This window comes from Neodiprion virginianus, chromosome 7 (genome assembly GCF_021901495.1).
Source record: "Neodiprion virginianus isolate iyNeoVirg1 chromosome 7, iyNeoVirg1.1, whole genome shotgun sequence".
Taxonomy (NCBI): Eukaryota; Metazoa; Arthropoda; class Insecta; order Hymenoptera; family Diprionidae; genus Neodiprion; species Neodiprion virginianus.
The window spans coordinates 7,711,911-7,733,087 of NC_060883.1; the positions used below are offsets into that span (position 1 = coordinate 7,711,911).

General features: G+C 38.1%; 2 protein-coding genes and 1 long non-coding RNA gene across 3 annotated transcripts; 1 reads left to right on the plus strand and 2 right to left on the minus strand.

Moving 5' to 3' along the window:
* Window positions 1–1,862: 1,862 nt before the first annotated feature.
* On the minus strand, window positions 1,863–6,641 carry LOC124309112 (juvenile hormone esterase-like). The gene is made up of 8 exons (XM_046772386.1): window positions 6,462–6,641; window positions 4,005–4,287; window positions 3,755–3,940; window positions 3,485–3,684; window positions 3,136–3,292; window positions 2,604–2,921; window positions 2,327–2,465; window positions 1,863–2,211 (listed from the first exon to the last, which is right to left on the minus strand). The coding sequence occupies exons 1-8, from the start codon at window positions 6,594–6,596 to the stop codon at window positions 2,040–2,042; spliced, it is 1,590 nt and encodes a 529-aa protein (XP_046628342.1). The 5' UTR covers window positions 6,597–6,641; the 3' UTR covers window positions 1,863–2,039.
* Window positions 5,704–7,331, plus strand: LOC124309121 (uncharacterized). Its single transcript, XR_006909177.1, has 3 exons — window positions 5,704–5,985; window positions 6,195–6,343; window positions 7,206–7,331. It is a non-coding gene; the product is annotated as an uncharacterized LOC124309121 (long non-coding RNA).
* Window positions 7,332–9,848: 2,517 nt separating this feature from the next.
* Window positions 9,849–21,124, minus strand: LOC124309032 (uncharacterized). The gene is made up of 16 exons (XM_046772249.1): window positions 20,219–21,124; window positions 18,636–18,918; window positions 18,387–18,572; window positions 18,080–18,279; window positions 17,730–17,886; window positions 17,327–17,641; window positions 16,828–16,966; window positions 16,546–16,708; window positions 15,187–15,567; window positions 11,990–12,272; window positions 11,741–11,926; window positions 11,463–11,662; window positions 11,074–11,230; window positions 10,606–10,914; window positions 10,361–10,499; window positions 9,849–10,253 (listed from the first exon to the last, which is right to left on the minus strand). The coding sequence occupies exons 1-16, from the start codon at window positions 20,351–20,353 to the stop codon at window positions 10,085–10,087; spliced, it is 3,402 nt and encodes a 1,133-aa protein (XP_046628205.1). The 5' UTR covers window positions 20,354–21,124; the 3' UTR covers window positions 9,849–10,084.
* Window positions 21,125–21,177: the final 53 nt, after the last annotated feature.

A 21,177-nucleotide genomic window follows, 5' to 3' on the forward strand; every position in this document is an offset into this window, starting at 1 on the left:
TGCACGGTCTCACATTTGTAACGCGCATGTTCGTGAGATGCAGCAACATCGCACTCAAATAACCGCACAGTACAAACTATGTAAACAGTTCAAACCGCAGCTGACACATACGAACCACGAGATGTTCGCATACATTGTTGCCACATTTCGTGCTGTCAAACGTACTACACGTATCAAGGATATACTCGTTCTACAAGAAACGTTTTTCATGCGTATTTTGATTGTGGAACCCGTTTTCACGATGTATTTGTCCGATTAGATAACATTTTAATGTTAAACATTGGTAAATAAATGACACCTTGAAGCCTTTGGCTCTATTCAGAGAGTTGCGCGGAAGCCTGGAAGAAAAGCAGTTTCTGAATTGAAGTTATGCAATGTACCTCTATTCTATTTCCCATTCTCCATGCAAATTCTGAGACGTTTATTTGAGCAGAATCCTGCAGTGAAAAATGAATATGCATATTCGCGGCCTTACAATTTATGAAGTGTTGCGGTTCCAATAAAAGCATCGTGTAACAAATACTTCGGCATCAATTGAACAACCAAAATTTCATCATCACAAAGTCTGGGTAAAAATTCCGTAACTTTCAGCCAATGAGTCAAGTACGCCGATAAATTATATCTCTTATCTCCAAAGATTCACTTCACGCCGATTTCGGTTATTTATTTTGTAACCAACCGGAATTTATAGAACTAGATTCTCAAGGCCAAATTTTCATGACCCATATACGAATCGGATTCCGTATACTTCCACAAACTCATTTTCAAAAGCGGTGATAATACGTATCGACCGTACTTCATAGCTACGCCGATCACGTTTAAAGGTCAAGCAGATTTACTTTCTGATGCAAAATAATGCAGCAGTGCGTGATACATTACTGATACTGGATTATCACGGGGATCCCAAACACATTCCGACATGAAAAATAACAACGAATTATTCTGACTGACAATTAGATGCACGACTTGGTGTGATGTAACATATCGAACACCACGTAGCAATAAGGTGACTATTATTTTCCAGTTATCTACGACATCTTCTAATCACCTAGAAAGTTTAAATCATTGTCACTCAAATCAAGCTTCTTCTGATCAGTCAGAAATGGAAATAGCAAATATATTTGCTCCTTGTATTTAAGAACAGCGTGTGATTCATCACGATTGTCTTTATAAATACTCTAGATTTCACCAACCGTAAACATTTTGCAATTTGAGTTAATAACATATGCCAAAACAAATCTATTTTTTATAAATGAAAAAACGTGGGAATGAAAATTGATACTGTTTCTTCGTTCTTGAGTAAGTATTTTGCAATAGTTATTTCATTCGGTCAAAAATCACTGTACCTAACATCGTGTTCAGGCAAAAATAAGGACAGAGTGCTGAAAGTAGCGTGACTCATGAACAAGAGTACGTGACACAACTTCAAGATACTGATTGCATTGTACAAGAGCATGAAGACTTGACTGTCATCAGACAATTCACAGAAATTCACTTTGCTATACCGGGACAATCTCTTGAATCTTGAAAATCAACTGCGCATGCGCCAAATAATCCAATCTCATTGGTCGGCGAAATCATCCCGCAGCGATATTCTTGTCTGCGATGCAGGCAGGCCAACGTCCACAAAATGTGTACGTTGGAATTTTCAAATAGCATAAGCATTAAATTCCGACGGGTCTTTGAAGAATCAACTTTCCGACCCAATAACAAATGCTTCCCAAACCTTTCCAAGTTACCTCAATTATTTGAGATTCTAGCCTCAAAAATTCGTACCAACTACATCGCCGCCAGAAACAGTTTTTGACAGCTGAAATTCGAGATGGCCAGCTTGGGCAAACAGCCGATAAAACTCACGCATGTGTATCTAGACAGGGTTATATTTAAGTCAAAGTCTCATCAAAATCGTTTAGTCCTGAAATAAGTACAACAGCGTTTATGCTTCATGACAAGATATGATGAAGTTCAAGCGGAGTCCTAGAAGATGATAATTCGTTCCACCCACTGGTCACATGAGAAGTATTCCTCATAGCGACGTTCTATTGACTCTTAACGATATCAGAGATACGGTTGAACAGCTGAGATACCTCTTCGTCAGGATTTGCTCGGGCAGAAAGCTCGTCGCCAATTTCTAGGTAATTCTTACTTGTTCGTGTTACTGGGCTCCATTTTACTGGTATCAAATCATTGTCAGTCTGAGGTGTTGGATTTCTATTGAAAAGGAATTGAACAAAAGTAAACACAATCACCCAAATCTCGGGAATCTTTATGAAATTGACACTGTACTAGTGTCACTGCAATTATCAAAACTGTACGAGATGTTTACCCAGTTTTTGCGAAATCCGTCCACATTTTGACCATTGCATCGGATAACTTTTGCTCGATAGAATTTGGTTCGAATTTGAACAGATCGGCGTGCAGCTTCGCATGGAAGAGATAAGGGAGTTCGTCAGCGTGTGCAGCGCCTGTACGAGGATTACGATAAGTCAATTGGGTTGAAGAATTGTTACGGTAAGTACAAGCGCTTGAGCAACATCTTCCCGACTTGTTGAATTAATTTTTTTACTGCTAGTAAATCATTAGTGTTGAAAATTTTGCGATACCTTTTAGCGGCACCTTGAAGAGAAGTTTGCCCATGGATTGAGGATTTTCGCGAGTAAATTTGTACAAGTAGGTCGGTGTCTTTGGTTTCTTCTGCTGATATTCAACTGTCTTTAGGACTCCATTAACGAAGTATAAATCACCATAACATTGGACGTAGTCATCCAATGTCTCTCGAGTGACTGATTTATCTTTGAAGTAAAAATTTCTTATTTCACTTGCTACCTCGGATATTTTTGATGGATTTTCAGCGATCAAATTTTCAGTCACTACAACCTCGAAGTTTTTATCCACTGTTTCAAGTGTCTCGTCCACAAGTCCTGTAAATGGTTGAAATGCGGTTTTATACATAGAGAAAAAGAATGTCCCGATAAGAAAAAACTGTACAAGTAACAAACAAATTGGATTTGGTGGAGGGAATTTATTGGGATCAACTAACATCAATGGTTTAAACGGCACATCTTTTTCCATTTCATGGAAATTTGCTCTGAGTATGATTATCATAGACTAGTTTGATACAATATTTCATCTTACCCATCAAGAAAAACAATCCCTCGTGACTGTTGTATCCGATTATCACCGGTACGTCGATACCCTTCGCAGCAAGTTCTTTCGCGTTTTTCGGTAGGAATGGTTGTTCACTTTTGTCATCAATACTCGGCCGAAATGGGAATAAGAAGCGGATTTTATCCTGAAAAACAAGTTAGAGAGGAGTCTCATATTCGTAAATATTCGGGCTGATGACGCCCTACATGAAATAGAAAGTCTATGAATTTGTTTCTAAAAATTATCGGCAATAATCAGAGAAACAATCCCAAGTAATTCATGTCAAACAGTCATATTTTTTAATTATGTTTCTTTCTGATGTGACTGGTTCACCAACCTCTGGAGTCGGAACTTGCAGCTCGGCTTGTATAAGCTGAAGAGCTGGAATCGTGCGCAGATGCTCGACGATCTCGTGAACATCAGTGGTTTCCTTTCCAAGTAGTGCAGCGAGACGATGAGCTGAGTCGACTGACGGAGGAGTAATTACCCAGGGATTCAATATTACACCACTCTGCATGATGGCCTTGTGAAAAAGACCTAGATACAAACAGCGATGGTAAAAACAACTGATAAAAATAGATTTAAGTGGCTGCGGACAGCTGTTTACCTTTGGAAAGTGGGGACACAAGATGGTAATGTACTGATGCACTACCGGCACTTTCACCGAAGATGGTTATGTTGTTAGAGTCACCGCCAAACTGAGAGATGTTCTCCTTCACCCATTTCAAAGCTGCTACTTGATCCTTTAGACCCGCATTTCCCGGCATCACCTCATGATCGAGTTGCAGAAACCCTTGAATTTAATTATTTTCTTACAGTAATCAAACCAAAGGGAGGAAAACGTCGATTGAACTTACCTAAAACGCCGAGTCTATATTGTATCGAAACAAAGACAATGTCGGTCTTCATCAGGTAGTCAGGGCTGTACATGGCCGAGCTCCCGTCACCCAAGATGAAAGCTCCTCCGTGAATCCAAACCATCACCGGTCGCGATCCTTGCAACGATGTTGTCGCTACGTTCAGGTATAGGCAGTCTTCTTCACCGACTATTGCCGACGTCATTAAATCGAATTGGATGCACTTCGGCCCTTCTTTTGAAGCATCTCGCACGCCGGTCCATGGTAGTGGAGGTCTAGGATCCTGACAAACCACTCACACGTTCGTAATCAATTTTTTTTCGCTTCAGTCGGTGTAGTATGATAGTGTAATTTTACAACTCCCTCACAACATTTTATAAGTTCATTGAAAACGAGAATTTTTTCAGCTGCCGATCCTAAAAATTTGTCGATACTCCTCAAACTACACGTGAGTTATGAACTCAACAAACAACAAATCTTGTCGCCACACCATTTGAGGATTACGACCAGATTCTCTTGTCGCGAGTTCCACAAAGATGTATTTTCATTTTCCAATAGCACACTGACAGACTGCTGTCACATCTTCAAAATATTCGAATGAACCCAAAAACCCCAGCTAAGGTGGATTTTGCTTTCGATTTGCAACAGGACGCACTGTAATACGCTACTCAACATAGATCTTATTCTACTTTCTACTTCCCTGTATCTTCCAAAATACATATTGACAACTCAAAAATCACTTTGTTAAATTATACCGATTCGACTTACATCGCCAGGTCACTAAGTGGAGTCCAGATGCAAAACTAACCGATGGAAGACCAGCTCGGTGCAAATTTAAAAATTTTCAGAGATTGGTTGGGTATGCGAGCTATCCTATTGGTAGACAACTCGTGCCACACAGAAAACACGAAACTTATGATATAGGTATCGTTGCTCAATAATTATCCTCCGAAATTGATCAACGCATCAAGGATAGAGTCTTTCATCTTGGAAACAAACCCGCTGGTGAACTAGGTGTTGCCATAGACTATGATGACGTCAACTTTACCCCCAAGATATTTACCACCTTTCCGGATGTAAAAGGCCCATCACAAAAAATAGGACGCGCTCTTAATAAGTTTCGTGTAAAACGTGTTTTTAAAAATAATAATAATTTGTCAGGGCTGTTTGTTTCACCCAAAGATCGTGTTCCAATTGAGAAATGCTCCAATCTGATCTATAGCATTCCTTGCATCGATTGCAACATATTTTATAAAGAACAAACGAGCAGACACTTGAAGACCAGAATCAACGAACATAAACGTAATATTCTATCAGACCCGGAAAAACAAGCAGCCATGACAAAACACAGAGTAGAATGTAATCATAGTTTTAATTTCGCGAAGTTGACATCCTCCACCGCGAAAAGGACTATAGGAAAAGGTTAATCTTAGAAATGTATAGCATTGTTGGGGAACATAGCTCAGTCAACCTTAGATCTGACACGGAGAACTTGAGCAATGTTTACTACAACTTGATTGTGAATGAATAATTAGACTCTTCAAACCTTCCCTCGATGGAGAATCTGACTTCTTAATAGGTAGTCTTATCAGCGCCACGCCAATAGTTGCCTCCATGCTTCTTCCCCCCAGAACTTTTCGCACACGGAGCCGTCATCTTACCATTCTATCGCTCATGGGCTCTATCTGGCCATCATTCCGCCTAGTGACGGTTGACACTTGTTGCATTTCTATGCAAACTTTTGCACTATACCCATTCATTCTAGTCAGTTCAGTAAATTGGTATACGAACGTGAAAGTCTGGGACAATCATTTGATACGTCAATCGTCACGATATAAACTAATTAAGCGTACACGAATACATTTAATTCTGACTTCTCGAATCTCAGACGCGCCATCATTGACTCACGAGTAGCATCGATAAATAATGAACTGATTATGAAGCAAAAAGAGAACCTCATTAATTGAGCACAGCGATTCAGGTACCCAACATTTTATCTCGTAACCCGATACTTACGTAGCTAAATTAGATTTTCAAATAGAATAGTTTCATGAGGATTACAAAAAGTTGAAAGAATTATGAGACGTTTTCTGTGAGCTTGGAAATATGGTACTTTGCATTTTCAATTAAATTAATAATCGCATTTTACGAAAAATGAATGAGTACAAGCCGAGACGTAAATCGTGTCAGATCTTTGTGTTCGAGAGACACGTTTGCAGCCCAATAAATATTAGACTGGATATCTAATCCTCAGTGTTATGAAGGTCACGTTGAGCTGCTTATGAAAGCACTCATGATACGAGGTACGGGGTATCAGACACGGAGCCAGTAGTTGTACGGTACGAATTTTAAAACAATGCAAATAATGGATAATCACGTCGCACAGTATGCTCAGTATTGGTTAATCCCGAACACTGGAGATTTTTTGCAGTCTCATTATTGTGTAGAAAAACTCACCGCGAATCTTAAATTTCCTACGGGAGGTGCTGCAAAGGGAATCCCATTGAAAGATATGTAAGATCCTCCTACAGAGCTTTTCTCCCTAGTACCGCGAAGCCACCCCTGCTTCACATTAACGGTTAACCCGCCCATTCTGAACGTAACGAGTGGTCAGACTGAATTCCAAAGCCTTCAATACCCACTAAATATTAAGCGTCTCTAAAAAACTTTCAGCCAGCTTATCTTCAAGGCCTCAAGACGTGCTTATGTGTTATCTCAGTACAATCTGTTGCCAGTATTATCTTCATAGCGCGATTCATAATTTTAAGGTACTTCAGAATTTGGCAACTTTCATACGACGAGTAAATCTCGGTGGGTAACGACTACTGTAATTGCCATGTACTCCCGCATAGAGCTTTTTGAGAGAAACATAATGTTCATAAAACTTTCAGTGACCTCAACATTTTCGTGGAAATCGAAATTGGCATTTAGCTATAATGAAGTTCATTTCAGTCAGTTTGAAACCGATGATGATCCCTGACTGGAAGCACTCATCCATATTCTGTACTTACCCGCGAACAATTTATCTATAGGATATAATGCATGTTCCTTCCAAGTCCCTACATCAACTTCCCTACAACAATGTCCATCGTTCGAGAATTTTATTGCTACGATATTTAGAGCTCGTCAGATCGTTTTTCATAGACGAAATAAGTATCAATGGTATTATACAGAGCAGTACTTTATGAATTTCAATTGTAGGAACACAGAATGCCGTGAAAACAACGACCGAGATTATCGGGGTGTTAGTTTCCTGCACGGAGGGAAAGGGCTATTCGAGGCAAGTGATATTCCTTTGATTCAACTCAATGCTATAGTCAAATGCAGCGAACACGGTACTTACTTGATTCAATAAAATACTTTTGTCGGGGGAAATACTTGTGACGACTTAATGCAGAATTGAATCAAGCTTTTGTACGATCATGCTGACTATAAATTTTTTTAGATAACACGATGAGAGTTCCTTGCTATAACGTAAAACTTGTGTCAAGAAAATGTGTTACGGAAATGACTAAAAATTTGATTCAACGCACATGGATCGTTTTGTTCACTGTTAATACTGTTGGTCACAGAATTCCGTGGAAAAAACTTCAAAATCTTCCCGTTAATACGAAGGTAATTAATATACTGTCACATCCTCGATGCCTAACGCCCCTGAATATTAGACTTATTTTACATCACCGATTTAGTTCCATGGATTGATATCTTCTTTTTACATACTTATAACCTTTATATTTTCGTTTTTTAGTCATTCTTATATTATACTATAAATTTTCTTTTATCTTCTAACCGTTTTGAGAAATATTCATTCTTGTTTATGTTAACCTTATCTTCAAATAATATTAACGGTAATCTGAATGCAAACAGACTTACGTGCACGTACGTACCAGAAGGACCACACCAGAAAAAGAGTGGTATCATTTCAATATCGCAAGCTCACGGTCAAAGTATTTTATCTTTTACAATGCCTTTGATGGCTTTGACTATTCATCTCATCAAGATTTGAGCAAAAATTGTGTAGCGTCAAACAATGTTCATTAGAATGAACCAGATGCCTGAAAATTACCGCATGATGTTTTCGGAAATGCAGGAAGTGGCGTGCACGTGCAGCGTAATAAAACCTTTTTCGAGCGGTGTCTGTTTGAGAAATGATAGTCGAAGGCCAGAACAGGATGTCTTTGTATATATGATGCAAGTACGGAAATTCTTACCCGCACCCGTGTGAAAGGCCGAAGTGGGCGTAACTAACCCACTACACTGGACCCAGAGGGTAGCGGTAACTTAGGGTAAATAAGAGGGCCCAAAACATCATCTCAACTTACGTAAATCTTCCGTATTGGTCCTCTTCCCATCAAAAAATGGAAGGAACCAATTAAGAAGCACGTTAGAAAACCGCACGCTAAGAAATGAACTCCAAGGCGCGTTGCAGTATGCAGAATCAGAGCAGTTCTTCAAAACCGTCTAAACAAAGCAGTTCAACAAAAATCTTTGAACAGAGCAGTTCTAAAACGTCATGTAACCAGAGCAGTTCGTTAAAGACCTTTTAAGCCGTTTCAGCAACTATAAGTTGATGAAATACAACTAACTTATAGAAATACGGAAGACGTTTTTGGAGCCTATAAAGAAAACTGGGGTGCTGACTGCTGGTCAACCCTAACTCCTCCTTGATCGTAGCGTTTGAAGGAAATATTGTGCTCTGATTACAGGGATTATATGTATTAAATAGATGTGGAAAGGCTCAGGAATATGAGCGCCTTATCATATATGATGAACTACTATTATGTAAAGGCATACAAAATTACTTAAAACTTCAAATACCTCTTAAACACTGCAGGATATTAACGCATAAAAATATTATTGAATAATATGAACCAGACGATAATAATTGACGGAAAAATGTATACGTTGTGGGATCTTGAATATTGGCATTTCTACGCAGAGAAGATATCTTAATATATATAAATCTCGTGTCACAATGTTTGTCCTCAATGGACTCCTAAACCACTTAACCGATTATAATAAAATACGCACACCATGTGCAGTTCGATCCAACTTGAGAGATAGGATAGTTTAAATCTCAAATTATAGTCGCAATTTTAATTTATTGCTAATTATTTGTCTGTTATTATTTGACAGTCACAATTATCTGTTAACTCCAAATGATTCTAACAGATGTCGATACCTTTCGACTGGGTTGAGTAAGTAATCAATAGATGGCGCTGCTATGGTAAATCTACGAACGTGTCATATAAGCTACATTTTAACAGCATAATTACCTTCTTTTTTGTGGCGACATCGGTGTGGAGTAGGGGCACTACCAGTTGATCTCGAGGAAGAGACGCGCAATACAATTACCACGTGTTGTTGACGCTATAAAATTAATTAAATTTATTTTGTAGTGAACGAAATACCGTACAATTCAATTATTTCCACTTTTTAAATTTTTGGTGTTAGCATAGCCGGCCACGTGTTACTTAGACTGAAGTGTAAATTGCATTCATATTATAATGAAGATAATACAGTGAAATTAATCCTGTTTTTTACTTATTTGTGCTTCATTGATCAAAACTTTATAATTTAACTAGCAGCCCATCCCGGCTTCGCACGGGCATATAATAATAAGTAATAATATAAATGTTATTTTTCTAGAAACTCACTGTAAACATTGTGTATTTTCTTTTATTATATTATTATATGCCCGTGCGAAGCCGGGATGGGTTGCTAGTATATTATACTTTCTTATAGAATGTACAACATCCAAACGAAAAAGAAAGGCCTTAAAGTTACTACGGTACGAAAATACCGTAATTTATATCTTATCTTCAGTAATAGCTAGTCACATTTAGCTCCTTATAAAACAGGCATACAATATAAGATAAAAAAACATTAATTCGATTGTTAGTCAATACGAGTTACATTTAATTAATTTTGCATGAACGCAAGTATATACAGTATTTCAATATTCAAAATCCGTTTAATGATCGTAACATAATCCAAGTAAAATTTAATCCATTGATGGACTTCTATGCCATGCCTATCCATGATGGAACGATTCGAAGTCATTCTTAGTTTTGACTTGATTATTGCCTATTGACAATATAGGAGATGCGTTGGAAGAGCTCCTGTACTTCTGGATTCGGGTTTACCCCAGCAGAAAGCTCCGCGCCAATTTGTAGATAATTTTTATCTGTCCGCGTAACTGGGTCCCATTTAACAGTTATCAAATCGTCGATTTGTGGTGTCGGATTTCTGTAGAGGAGTATGTCAATTTTTATCGCGAGAAAAACCTTAATCCCTGTGCTATCCTTTCCCACTTGATTTGCGTGATGGTTAGAATTATCATAAGCAATACTGACCCAGTTTTTGCGAAGTCTGTCCACATTCTGACCATTCTGTCGGAAATGGTTTGCTCGACTGAATTTGGTTCCAATTTTAAACGTTCGGAGAACCGTGCTGAGTAAAATATGTACGGAATATCATCGGTGTGAGCTGCACCTGAAAGGTTTCAAATTGTCAACCGATAATAATGAGAATAACGGAATAAATGTACTACTTTTACGATATGCATTGCGTATCAATTGAATCAAATAATTCGAAATACCTTCGACTCCTTCTATTTTTACTAAGGATTTAGGACTGTCGTAAGAAAACCTGTAGAGGTAGGTTGGACCTTTTCTCCGTTGATGATATTCAACTACTTTGAGGATCCCGTTGACGAAGTGTACGTCACCGTAATATTGAACATACTCGTTGATCATCTCTTTGGTTATTTCTTTATCTTTGAAGTAGAAATCTCGTATTTCCTTTGCTACCTCGGATATTTTCGACGGATCTTTTGCGATCAAATCCTGACTCACAGCAATCTCAAAATCATCCTGAAGTAATTCAAGTGGAGATTTTTCTGTAGTTTCTGTAAACAGTTTGGAAAAGAGAGCTTTTTTAAACAAAAGAATATATTCAGTTGTAAAAAGTCATTTACGTTGGATACTGCTTTGTTCAAAGGAATAATATTCGATTCGGTCCCAGAGTATTTCAATCGTCAATTTTGACATAAGAGTCGACAGCTTACCCATCAGGGAAAGAATTCCCTCGTGAGTATTGTATCCAATGATCACAGGAACGTCGACACTGTTCTCGACAAGATCTTGCGGGAGTTTTGGCATAAATGGTTGCTGACTTTTGTCATCGACACACGGCCGAAATGAGACTAAGAAATGAAACTTGTCCTGCGGAAGGATGTATACACTTATCTCTTATATCCACATCGTCCCTCCATTTTGTAGAAGTTGTGGAAAACAAATCTTATTTAACATTTTGAAGTGAACACTTTAATATAGTGAAATACGTTACAGCGTCTCAATGGCTGTTGCAATGTGGCAATTGGAATATGATTCCTAAAACCACATTCCAATTACTCTGCAGCTTAAGTTTTTAATGCAATGCTGCTGATACACAAACCTCTGGGGTGCATGCTTCTCCTTGAGCAAAGAGAAGCTTTTCAGCTGGAACCTTACGCAAATGCTCAACGATCTCGCGAGGATCAGTGGTTTCTCTACCTAGAGTGGCAGTAAGGAGGTGAGCAGGACCCAGTGACGTAGTACAATCTATCCAAGGATTCAGTGTCACGCCACTCTGCATAATGGCCTTGTGAAAAAGACCTGAAAACGGTTGAAAGTGGCGGCAATTACCAAAAAGTACGGAATAAAAAATGGGTCGGTCCGATATGATTGTTTTACCCTTAGAGAGTGGTGACAAAAGGTGAAAATGCACTGATGCACTACCCGCACTTTCTCCAAAGATGGTTATATTGTTTGGGTCGCCACCAAATTGGGCAATGTTGTCCTTGACCCACTTCAAAGCGGCCACTTGATCTTTCAGACCGGCATTTCCAGGCACCACCTCATGATCGAGTTGCAGGAACCCTTCGATTGTATCGCTCTTCAGAATGATCGAATCTCAAAATAACGAACGTGAAAGCAACTCACCAAATACACCAAGTCTGTATTGTATGGATACCAATACAATGTCTGTCTTCATTAGGTAATCTGGACCGTACGAGTCAAGACTTCCGTCACCGACCATGAAACCTCCCCCATGTATCCAAACCATCACTGGTCGCGATCCTTTTAACGATGTGGTTGTCACGTTCAGGTAAAGACAGTCTTCATCGCCATCAACCGTCGACGTCACTCCGTCGATTTGGATACATTTTGACCTCTCTTGAATAGCGTCTCGCACACCGGTCCATGGTTCCGGAGGGTGAGGATCCTGGTGAACCATCCACATACATCTTTTACACGTTTCTTAAAATTTATTAACGTACAAGAGAAATTCGTTAAGAATTATACGGCCAAAATATACAAGTACATTTCATGAATGAAAGACCCGAATTTACTACCCAATTTACGAATCATCAGTGCACTGCACATTTTATTTTTCGAAATAAAACTTTTCTTTTTGATCTTGATGATTCGAGCGGTGGGCGGCTCTGCGTGCTCAAAGGTGACTAGATGTTATATGAATTGACAATATTTACGAACAATTACTCTGCTTGTGGCAACTGAATTATTGTCTCTATCTAAATGAATAAAATATCGACTAATAATTGTCTGCTAGCACTTTAAAATCGATCGCTACAGTTTCAAACTGTTATCTACTACGGGGTTTTGTGGAAGGGTTTTCAAAAGAAAGAAGGATAATTCACCAAGACCAAATAGCGCACCTGTGGACCAATGAACGATACAAGTGCTATTGCGAAAATGAAAGAGTAAAGAAAAAAATTCATCAATGCCTCAATCAAAATCAATCAATATAGTAAAATGGGTACGGAAATAGTTTATTACATTTGTCAGTTTGATTTAGTAACGTTGAAGGTAATTAATTTGATTCACTCATGAAATAGAATAAACACAATGATTAAGTTTATTCAAATTTAATTATATCAAGATTATAACGATTGAATATTAAAATCATGATATCCAAATAGAAGAAAAGAACGGAATTCCTTCAAAGTTACATTACTTGTCTTGATTCTAAAAGATTTTGTAAACTACTCTATTCTAATGATGATTTGAACTGACTGCTTAAAAGGTCTTCGATGAACTGCTCTAGTCAGACAACGTTTCAGAACTGCTCTGTTAATAGATTTTTGTTGAATTGCCTCGTTTACAGGGTTTTAAAGAACTCCCCTGATTCTGCATGCTGCAACGCGCCTTGGAGTTCATTCCTTAGCGTGCGGTTTTCTAACGTGCTTCTTAATTGGTTCCATCCATTTTTTGATGGGAAGAGGACCAATACGGAAGATTTACGTAAGTTGAGATGATATTTTGGACCCTCTTATTTACCCTAAATTACCCCTGCCCTCTGGGTCCAGTGTAGTGGGTTAGTTACGCCCAGTCCGGCCTTTCACACTGGTGCGGATAAGAATTTCCGTACTTGCATCATATGTACAAAGATAACCTATTCTGGCCTTCGACGACCATTTCTCAAACAGACACCACTCGAAAAAGGTTTTATTACGCTGCACGTGCACGCCAGTTCCTGCATTTCCGAAAAGATCATGAGGTAATTTTCAGGCATCTGGTTCATCCTAATGAACATTGTTTGACGCTACACAATTTTTGCTCAAATCTTGATGAGATGAATAGTCAAAGCCATCAAAGGCATTGTAAAAGATAAAATATTTTGACCGTGAGCTTACGATATTGAAATGATACCACTTTTTTTCTGGTGTGGTCCTTCTGGTACGTACGTGCACGTAAGTCTGTTTGCATTCAGATTACCGTTAATATTATTTGACGATAAGGATAACATCAACAAGAATGAATGTTTCTCACAACAATCAGCAGATGAAAGAAACCGTATCCATGCATGCATACGGAAAGTAGAATATAAGAACGACTTAAAACGAAATTATGAAGCTTATAATTATGTAAAAAGATATCAATCCATGGAATTGAATAGGTGATGCATAATGAGGCTAATATTCAGGGATGTTAGGCATCGAGGATGTGGCAACGTATCTCGGGATAATCTATTGAACTTCTATCTCGCCATAAATTTTAGAGAAATTAGTTACTGGTCATAGATGCATTTTAGGAAAATTGAAAGCAGAGAAAATTTTGTAATTTCTGAAAAAAAATGAATTTTTGGACGCATTTTGTAGAAAATTTTCTCGTGGAAACACACTATTTTGTTGTAAATACCAAAATTGATGACATAATTGTTTCAAAATTGAATAAAAATTTGATCGAATAGAATATACATATAAATACGAAATCTCGATGTAAATTTACTCAATTTGATAAACAATACTTTTTTCATGCTAATATCAAAATACAGAATACCCTTTGGTAGATTCAAGTAAATTGCTTCATACAGTTCATTAAATCCATTCAGTGGATAAAGATTAGTTAAATTTACGATATCATGAGAGCTACTAATTGATTACTACTATCGAATAATATGTGTATAGTAAGTCTCCGAAACTTTTTTCCTTGCCAGTACCAAATGTTGGTCATTACGACTAAATTATTTTTTCAGTGCAATTACAAACTGTTTGCTTTTCATTATTCCGTAAATGGTACCATTTTTGATATCTTATACAATTTTAGTGATTACTATTTTCAAATAATATCGTCAAAAATCTATATTAAGACATGCTTCCGCAGAAACTGATTACGAAAATTGAAGTGAATTATTCAATTGAAGAGTACAATTTCGAAATTATTATTTATTTTTAATTATATTTATTATTATTATTTCGAATTATTCAATGATCGGCTTGAAGAGAGAACGTTATTTCAAGTATTTGTTATGACAATTTTAAGGCTGGTGAATATGAGAATATTTGGCTATAGATACTGCAAAACACTGGAGAATGACCAACAAATCGAACTTTCCTCCCCCAATAATCGTCATACCACAAATACGGTCATGCATAAAAAGTTGTTAAGTCCTTGACGCTCATTTTAAAGCCCTCGCTAATTGCCACAAGTATATTGTGGAAAATATATTTTGTGTCTCAGGCGGTGTGACCTGGCAAAACATACGCCATGTTGCGAACCAAAATAAATAATAAATAAAACCCAAATACGACAGTGTCAAGGGGTGAACATCAAGATACGAACAAACACTCAAAATTCAATCGAAAATTTTCAATTTATTGTAACAGGATTCTTACCGCAAATCTCAAATTCCCTACTGGAGGAGCAGCGAATGGAATGCCTTTGAATACGATGTAGGATCCTCCAACGATACTGCTCATCGTTGTACCACGTAACCATCCTTGTTTAACGTTAACTACGTGGCCAGCCATGTCTGACTCGATCACTGACCGAACTGAAATCCGTAGTTTACTTAAACCGTCCACGATACTTTTGTTTGACTCAACTTCGACGTTCTCAAACAACTCGACAGTATCTTGCGACAATCTTGTATGTGGGCCAACCCACCAAATCCTCTGCACACAACCGGCCTCCAAATTTCTGATGTGTTTTTTTATGAGTTCTTCACATTGTTTAGGCGTCAACAAAGCGATTTCTCGAGTACGAAAGACCTCTGACTTGAGTTAACAGGGGTTTTCGCAATTATTAGATTTTGGTACAAAGTTTCCCAATCAAATAACAGTTTAAAAAATGCATTAATGAAAAATTAGAAACACGGTTTTCTATCGGAAATTCTCTCACTTGTCATTTTCAGCGTAAAATTTGAAAAATAAAACCTAGAATGTCAAATCCACAATGTTCTCCATCGTTTTCTAAAGATCGGATTTTTGTCTGAAAATTCAGGAAATTTCCGATAAAATTTATATCTAAAAGTTTTCCGCTCATTTACCTCTCTCCACAGTGTATGATATCAGTGAGAAATGGTAAAATATTAGCCAGGTTTTACATTATCGTATTAACGCAACGAATCAGCCATGGTGTACATAGATCTGCATACGTAGCATGAAGAATTATCACCATTTGGGGTCAACCGTCGTTGATATATCGTCATATTTACTTCCGAGATAACGCTACGAATCAACTGGACAATTACGCCAACGAAAATACTGGAAAGTGAGCATGACTAGTGAAAATGGTTTTCTGGATGGTGTGTTTCATCAGACTTAGATATGCATGTATGCGTACATATGATATAAATTACGGAACTCCGATTTAACCTACATCTCAGGAATACTTACCGTGTCTGACGGCCAACGCCATATGTTAACTTCCGGAGATAGTTGGTGAGAATTTAATCTAACAATAAGAAATGTGAAAGTTACACAAAAAGTATTCATATCAATTTCTGTTCTTCACAAAACTTGACCCCGAAATATTGAATGTTACATAAACATAAGTTAACATTAATTTTCTAAAGTTAACGAATTTTGGTCCCGGGTTTAAGTTCGTCTAATTGTAAAAATATGCACAGTAATACACGTGTTCAAACCGTGTTAATGAATCGCATAGAAGACTACGCAGTTAATCTCAGCGTCGATTCTTCATCATCAGGCCTCAAACGAGGAATTCCGTTTACTCTGACGTGGGCAGTATCAACTCCTTACGATCTCAGAGATGTGTCGGAAGAAGTGCTGCACCTCTTCGTTTGGATTCACTCCAGCCGAGATCTCTGCACCAATATCTATGTAATTTTTCGCTGTTGAGGTCACCGGCTCCCATTTAACGTTTATCAAATCACTGATCTGAGGTGTTGGATTTCTGTAAGGTGATGTCCGTTGGTAACGATAAAAATCAGTCGGGATCATCATTCGTTTGTCTACCCTTCATTACAGTTTCATATTCGTGGTCATCCATAAAATTATTCATACGAGACCTACCCAGTTTTTGCAAAGTCCGTCCACATTCTGACCATCCTATCCGATACGGTTTTTGCAACTGAAGTACGTTCAGTTTCTAGTCTTTTGGCGAATACCGTTGGGTGAAATAGACACATTAGGTCATCACCGTGACCAGCACCTGTATTAACGTAACACTCGAGTGAAATTAGACGTAGATAAATATTCAGTATGATAATCTCTACCTGCTAATTATTTATTTCGCTATACACTGTATCGGCAACTTTCTACTTTCTCATCAAATATTACACCCAGTAAAAAATTTATTCCAATATGAATCTGATGGAGAATTTTCTCGCTCAAAACATAAATGTATTAGATTGGAATAAATTTCGATCAAATGAAACAAACTTTCTTCGCTTACACCGTGTAAATTATTTAGTAGGTTCGTATTTAAACAAAATCTTTTTGTTTCAAACAGTATTTGTGTTCATTTGCACGTTTCGATGAATTGTGACATTTGATAGAATAATTTTCGTACCTTTCCTTGACGGCCCGTAAGCCAACTTTCTCATGGAAGTGGGGCTGTCATAAGAAAACCTATACAAGTAGGTCGGACTTCTTTTCTTCTGTTGATATTCAACCACCTTGTGTACACCGTTGACAAAGTATATATCACCATAACACTGGATGTACTCGTCAATCACCTCTTCGGTTATTCGTTTATCATTAAAGTAGAACTTTCTTATTTCCTTTGCCACCTCGGATAGTTTTGACGGATTTTCCTCGACTAAATCGTCAGTTACCGCAACTTCGAAATTTTTATCAAGAAATGGAAGATCCAGTGTTGTGAGTCCTGCAAATATCGAAATGTATTACTATCATCAATTCTTTGGATTCAAATTCTCGCATACCAGTACAGGAATAGTTTAACAAGAACTTACCCAATAGAAAAAAACTCCCCTCGTGAGTGGTGTATCCAATGATCACGGGCACATCGAAGCCATTTTTGGCAAGTTCTTGAGGTCGTTCTGGCATGAATGGTTGTTGGCTTTTACTGTCGACACTTGGCCGAAATGGAAATAAAAAGCGAATCCTCTCCTGAAGAACAAAGTAGAGATCATAAAACCAGTTGAACCACCAGTGCTGTGTGATAAACCGGAATACCGCGTGTTTACTATAATACGGAGTAATTCGGGATTTTTAGTGTACTTCACCACAAAATTGATACTCGACACCCAAACCGAACTTAAATTGTGCAATGCAAAGGCATGTTTGATGCTAGCTTACTAACCTCTGGAGTCTGAACTTGCTGTTCAGCTTCTATCAGTTGAATGGCTGGAATCGTGCGCAAATACTCGACGATTTCGTTTGGGTCAGTGGTTTCTTTGCCAAGATTAGCAGCGAGACGATGAGCCTTCTCAACCGACACGGAAGTCGATACCCAGGGATTCAATGCCACGCCACTCTGCATAATAGCCTTGTGAAAAAGACCTGAACAGCATTAGCGGTAGTAGGAATAACCAACACGTAATAACTGATTACTACGTCGGTGAAGAGTTTTGTTCAAATTCTATTGCTAGATCCGGCAGATGGTATACCTTTGGAAAGTGGTGATAAAAGCTGACAATGCACAGAGACACTACCAGCACTTTCTCCGAAGATGGTTACGTTGTTTGGATCGCCACCAAATTTGGCAATGTTTTCCTTCACCCATTTTAATGCCGCCACTTGATCTTTCAGTCCCATATTTCCAGGCACTGCCTCATGATCGAGATTCAGAAATCCTTCAATTTAACCAGATGTCAGTACGATTGAATCTCAGAATTACGAACGTCGGATGAACTCACCGAAGACACCAAGTCTGTATTGTATAGATACCAATACAATTTCTCCGGTTACCAGGTAATCTGGGCCATACAACATATCACCCGCGTCACCAAGGATGAAAGCTCCACCATGAATGAAAACCATCACCGGCCGCGAACCTACCAACGATGTGGTTGCCACGTTCAAGTAAAGACAGTCTTCGTCACCAGCGAATGGTGATGTCTTCGAGTTAATTTGGATACATTTTGACCCCTCTTCTGAAGCATCTCGCACACCGGTCCATGGTATCGGGGGCTGAGGGTCCTGAAGAACAGTCCATATCCATTTCCCATACAATAGTTAGAATTGATTGGCAAAGACATCAAGCGAGAAATTGCATGACTAATATACATTTTAACATAAACTATTCTTTGCATCAGTATTCATTAATGAATCGGAAAGTGATCGTGCTATCCGGTTCACGAATGATCATTGTACTCCTCGATCACTTTTGCAAAACAATTTTGTACCGTCATGTCGAAAATTGGATAACAACTGCCTACTTTCTATTATTCCACGGTGAACACCATTCTCAACATCTAGGCTTACACATCTTCAATTCTAAATAATATTTTGAAGCAAGGAGACTGTTCGACACAAAAATTTGAAAGGGTCAAAAGAAATTCACGATATAACATGCCTACGTTAAGTATTAGACGCTTGTAGAATCGGGGACAGTTTTAATCGTGCTGTACTGTGTGAGTAGTTGTGACAGGTAAGATTTTAGAATATAAAAACCCGTAGATTTATGACGCATGGATGTGAACCAGCGGAGAGAAGGCAGGAAGATCGCTCAGAAGAACCTAGGAATGCACGAGAATGTTTCGAGTAAGCAGTTTTGAGCAGTGGAGCGAAAGAAGGATGGTAGAAGATTGCCTGATAAAGACAGAAACGCGCTTGACGCAGGCATAACGAGTGCGAGGGGCGGCTCTCCTTCGAAGGCTGGCAGTTGAAGGCAACATCTCGAATAGGAAAGAGAAAATTGAAATAGATAGAGTAAAAAACGGAAGTCAATTCTAAGACTGAAGACATGATCACGGCATAAACAAGGATTATAAGATGCCCGCAAATTTATAATCGGTTAAATAGATAACAATGATAGTGGATTTGTAAAAAGTCGTGCGTTCATTTCTCTCTGACTAAAATATATTCTCTCTAAAGCTTTAATGAAAACCTCGAATACTCTTTTGCGAAGATCCCTATTACTATATGCTTTAAGATTTCAAGGTCGGTGAACTCGGATATATTCCATCATACTGCAAGACGTATGAATTACCGGCAAATCAAACCTTCACTATCAAATTATCTGCCCGTAACTGTCGAAACTGCACCTATACAGAATCACGAAATCCTTATCACTTATCTGTAATTATCTACAAACTGCTACGTGTTGACCGTCAAAATACCGCAATGTAACTTAGGAAAGCTATTATGCCGCGTTACGATCCGCAACTAACGATAAATTAGTTCGTCAAATGGCAGAGTCAACAATCAAACTCAATATTTGGACAATTATCAAGTTCAAAACTTTTCTATTCGTCGATTATTGCAAAACGAGTCTTACCGCAAACCTCAAATTTCCTACTGGTGGAGCCGCGAATGGAATGCCTTTGAAAGCGATGTAGGTCCCTTCTACAGCACTTTTCACCGTTTTGCCACGGAGCCATCCCTGTTTAACATTAACCACGTGGCCACCCATGTCTGATCAAACGAATGCTTCGACTGAATTCTAAATCAATCGTTTAATGTTAAAAACTTTACGCAACCCCTCCACAAGACTTTTGATCGCGTTATCTTGAAGGTAATACCAAACATCAATCTACCAATTTGACAGGGCTGACTAAACTACTTTAATAAGTCATGCAGTTAAAATTGAAAACGGATATGCTCATGAAAAGATCAATTAAATAGGCAAACGGAAATGCGTTCCGCAATTCTATTTAAAATAGGGTAACGATAAGAATTTTTTATATCAAAATATAGTATCAATTAATTTATACAACAATAGATCAAATGAAAAATGCAATGGTAATAAGTTTCTGGGTAAGTTTAGTCTTTTCGTTCTGACCCTCCAAGCCAAGGTATCCCCTTATTTGCTTTTGTCACCTCACAAAAGCATCATCGTGAGATTTTGTTTCTGTCGTGAACTTTTGTTCTTTCAATGGCAAATACAAAGTAAGTGTTATAATGAGTTATAAAATGTAAGATGGTATACTATATACTGTAAATATTGATTTATTATGTGCATGCATTATTATTCTTGACAAGCAACTGCAGTTCTTTAAACCATGTTCTCTCGTTGATGTGTCTCATATTATCCCATTATATACATTATCATTCCACCAAATGGACGTAATCGTGCAAATGGTGTGGATGAGTATTGAAGGGATTTTTAATTGTAGATGACTGCCATTCGAAAGATTCTTGCTAAATCTAGCAAGTGAAAGGAAAACATTACCAGCACTGAAACCAAATGATGAGTAAGAATTCTCGACCTCGTATGTAATATATTATGTTATTGGT

What these genes read in the sequence shown, in the direction of transcription:
- LOC124309112 (XM_046772386.1), bottom strand. Translation starts at nt 6,596, where the DNA reads ATGGGCGGGTTAACCGTTAATGTGAAGCAGGGGTGGCTTCGCGGTACT. An exon ending in TGTGTCCCCACTTTCCAAAG is followed by an intron (nt 3,685 to 3,754) that starts GTAAACAGCTGT and finishes GTTTGTATCTAG; the next exon opens with GTCTTTTTCACAAGGCCATC. An exon ending in TGCAAGTTCCGACTCCAGAG is followed by an intron (nt 3,293 to 3,484) that starts GTTGGTGAACCA and finishes CTTGTTTTTCAG; the next exon opens with GATAAAATCCGCTTCTTATT.
- LOC124309032 (XM_046772249.1), bottom strand. Translation starts at nt 20,353, where the DNA reads ATGGGTGGCCACGTGGTTAATGTTAAACAGGGATGGCTCCGTGGCAAA. An exon ending in TAGGAAATTTGAGGTTTGCG is followed by an intron (nt 18,919 to 20,218) that starts GTAAGACTCGTT and finishes ACTGTTCTTCAG; the next exon opens with GACCCTCAGCCCCCGATACC. An exon ending in TAGGGAATTTGAGATTTGCG is followed by an intron (nt 12,273 to 15,186) that starts GTAAGAATCCTG and finishes ATGGTTCACCAG; the next exon opens with GATCCTCACCCTCCGGAACC.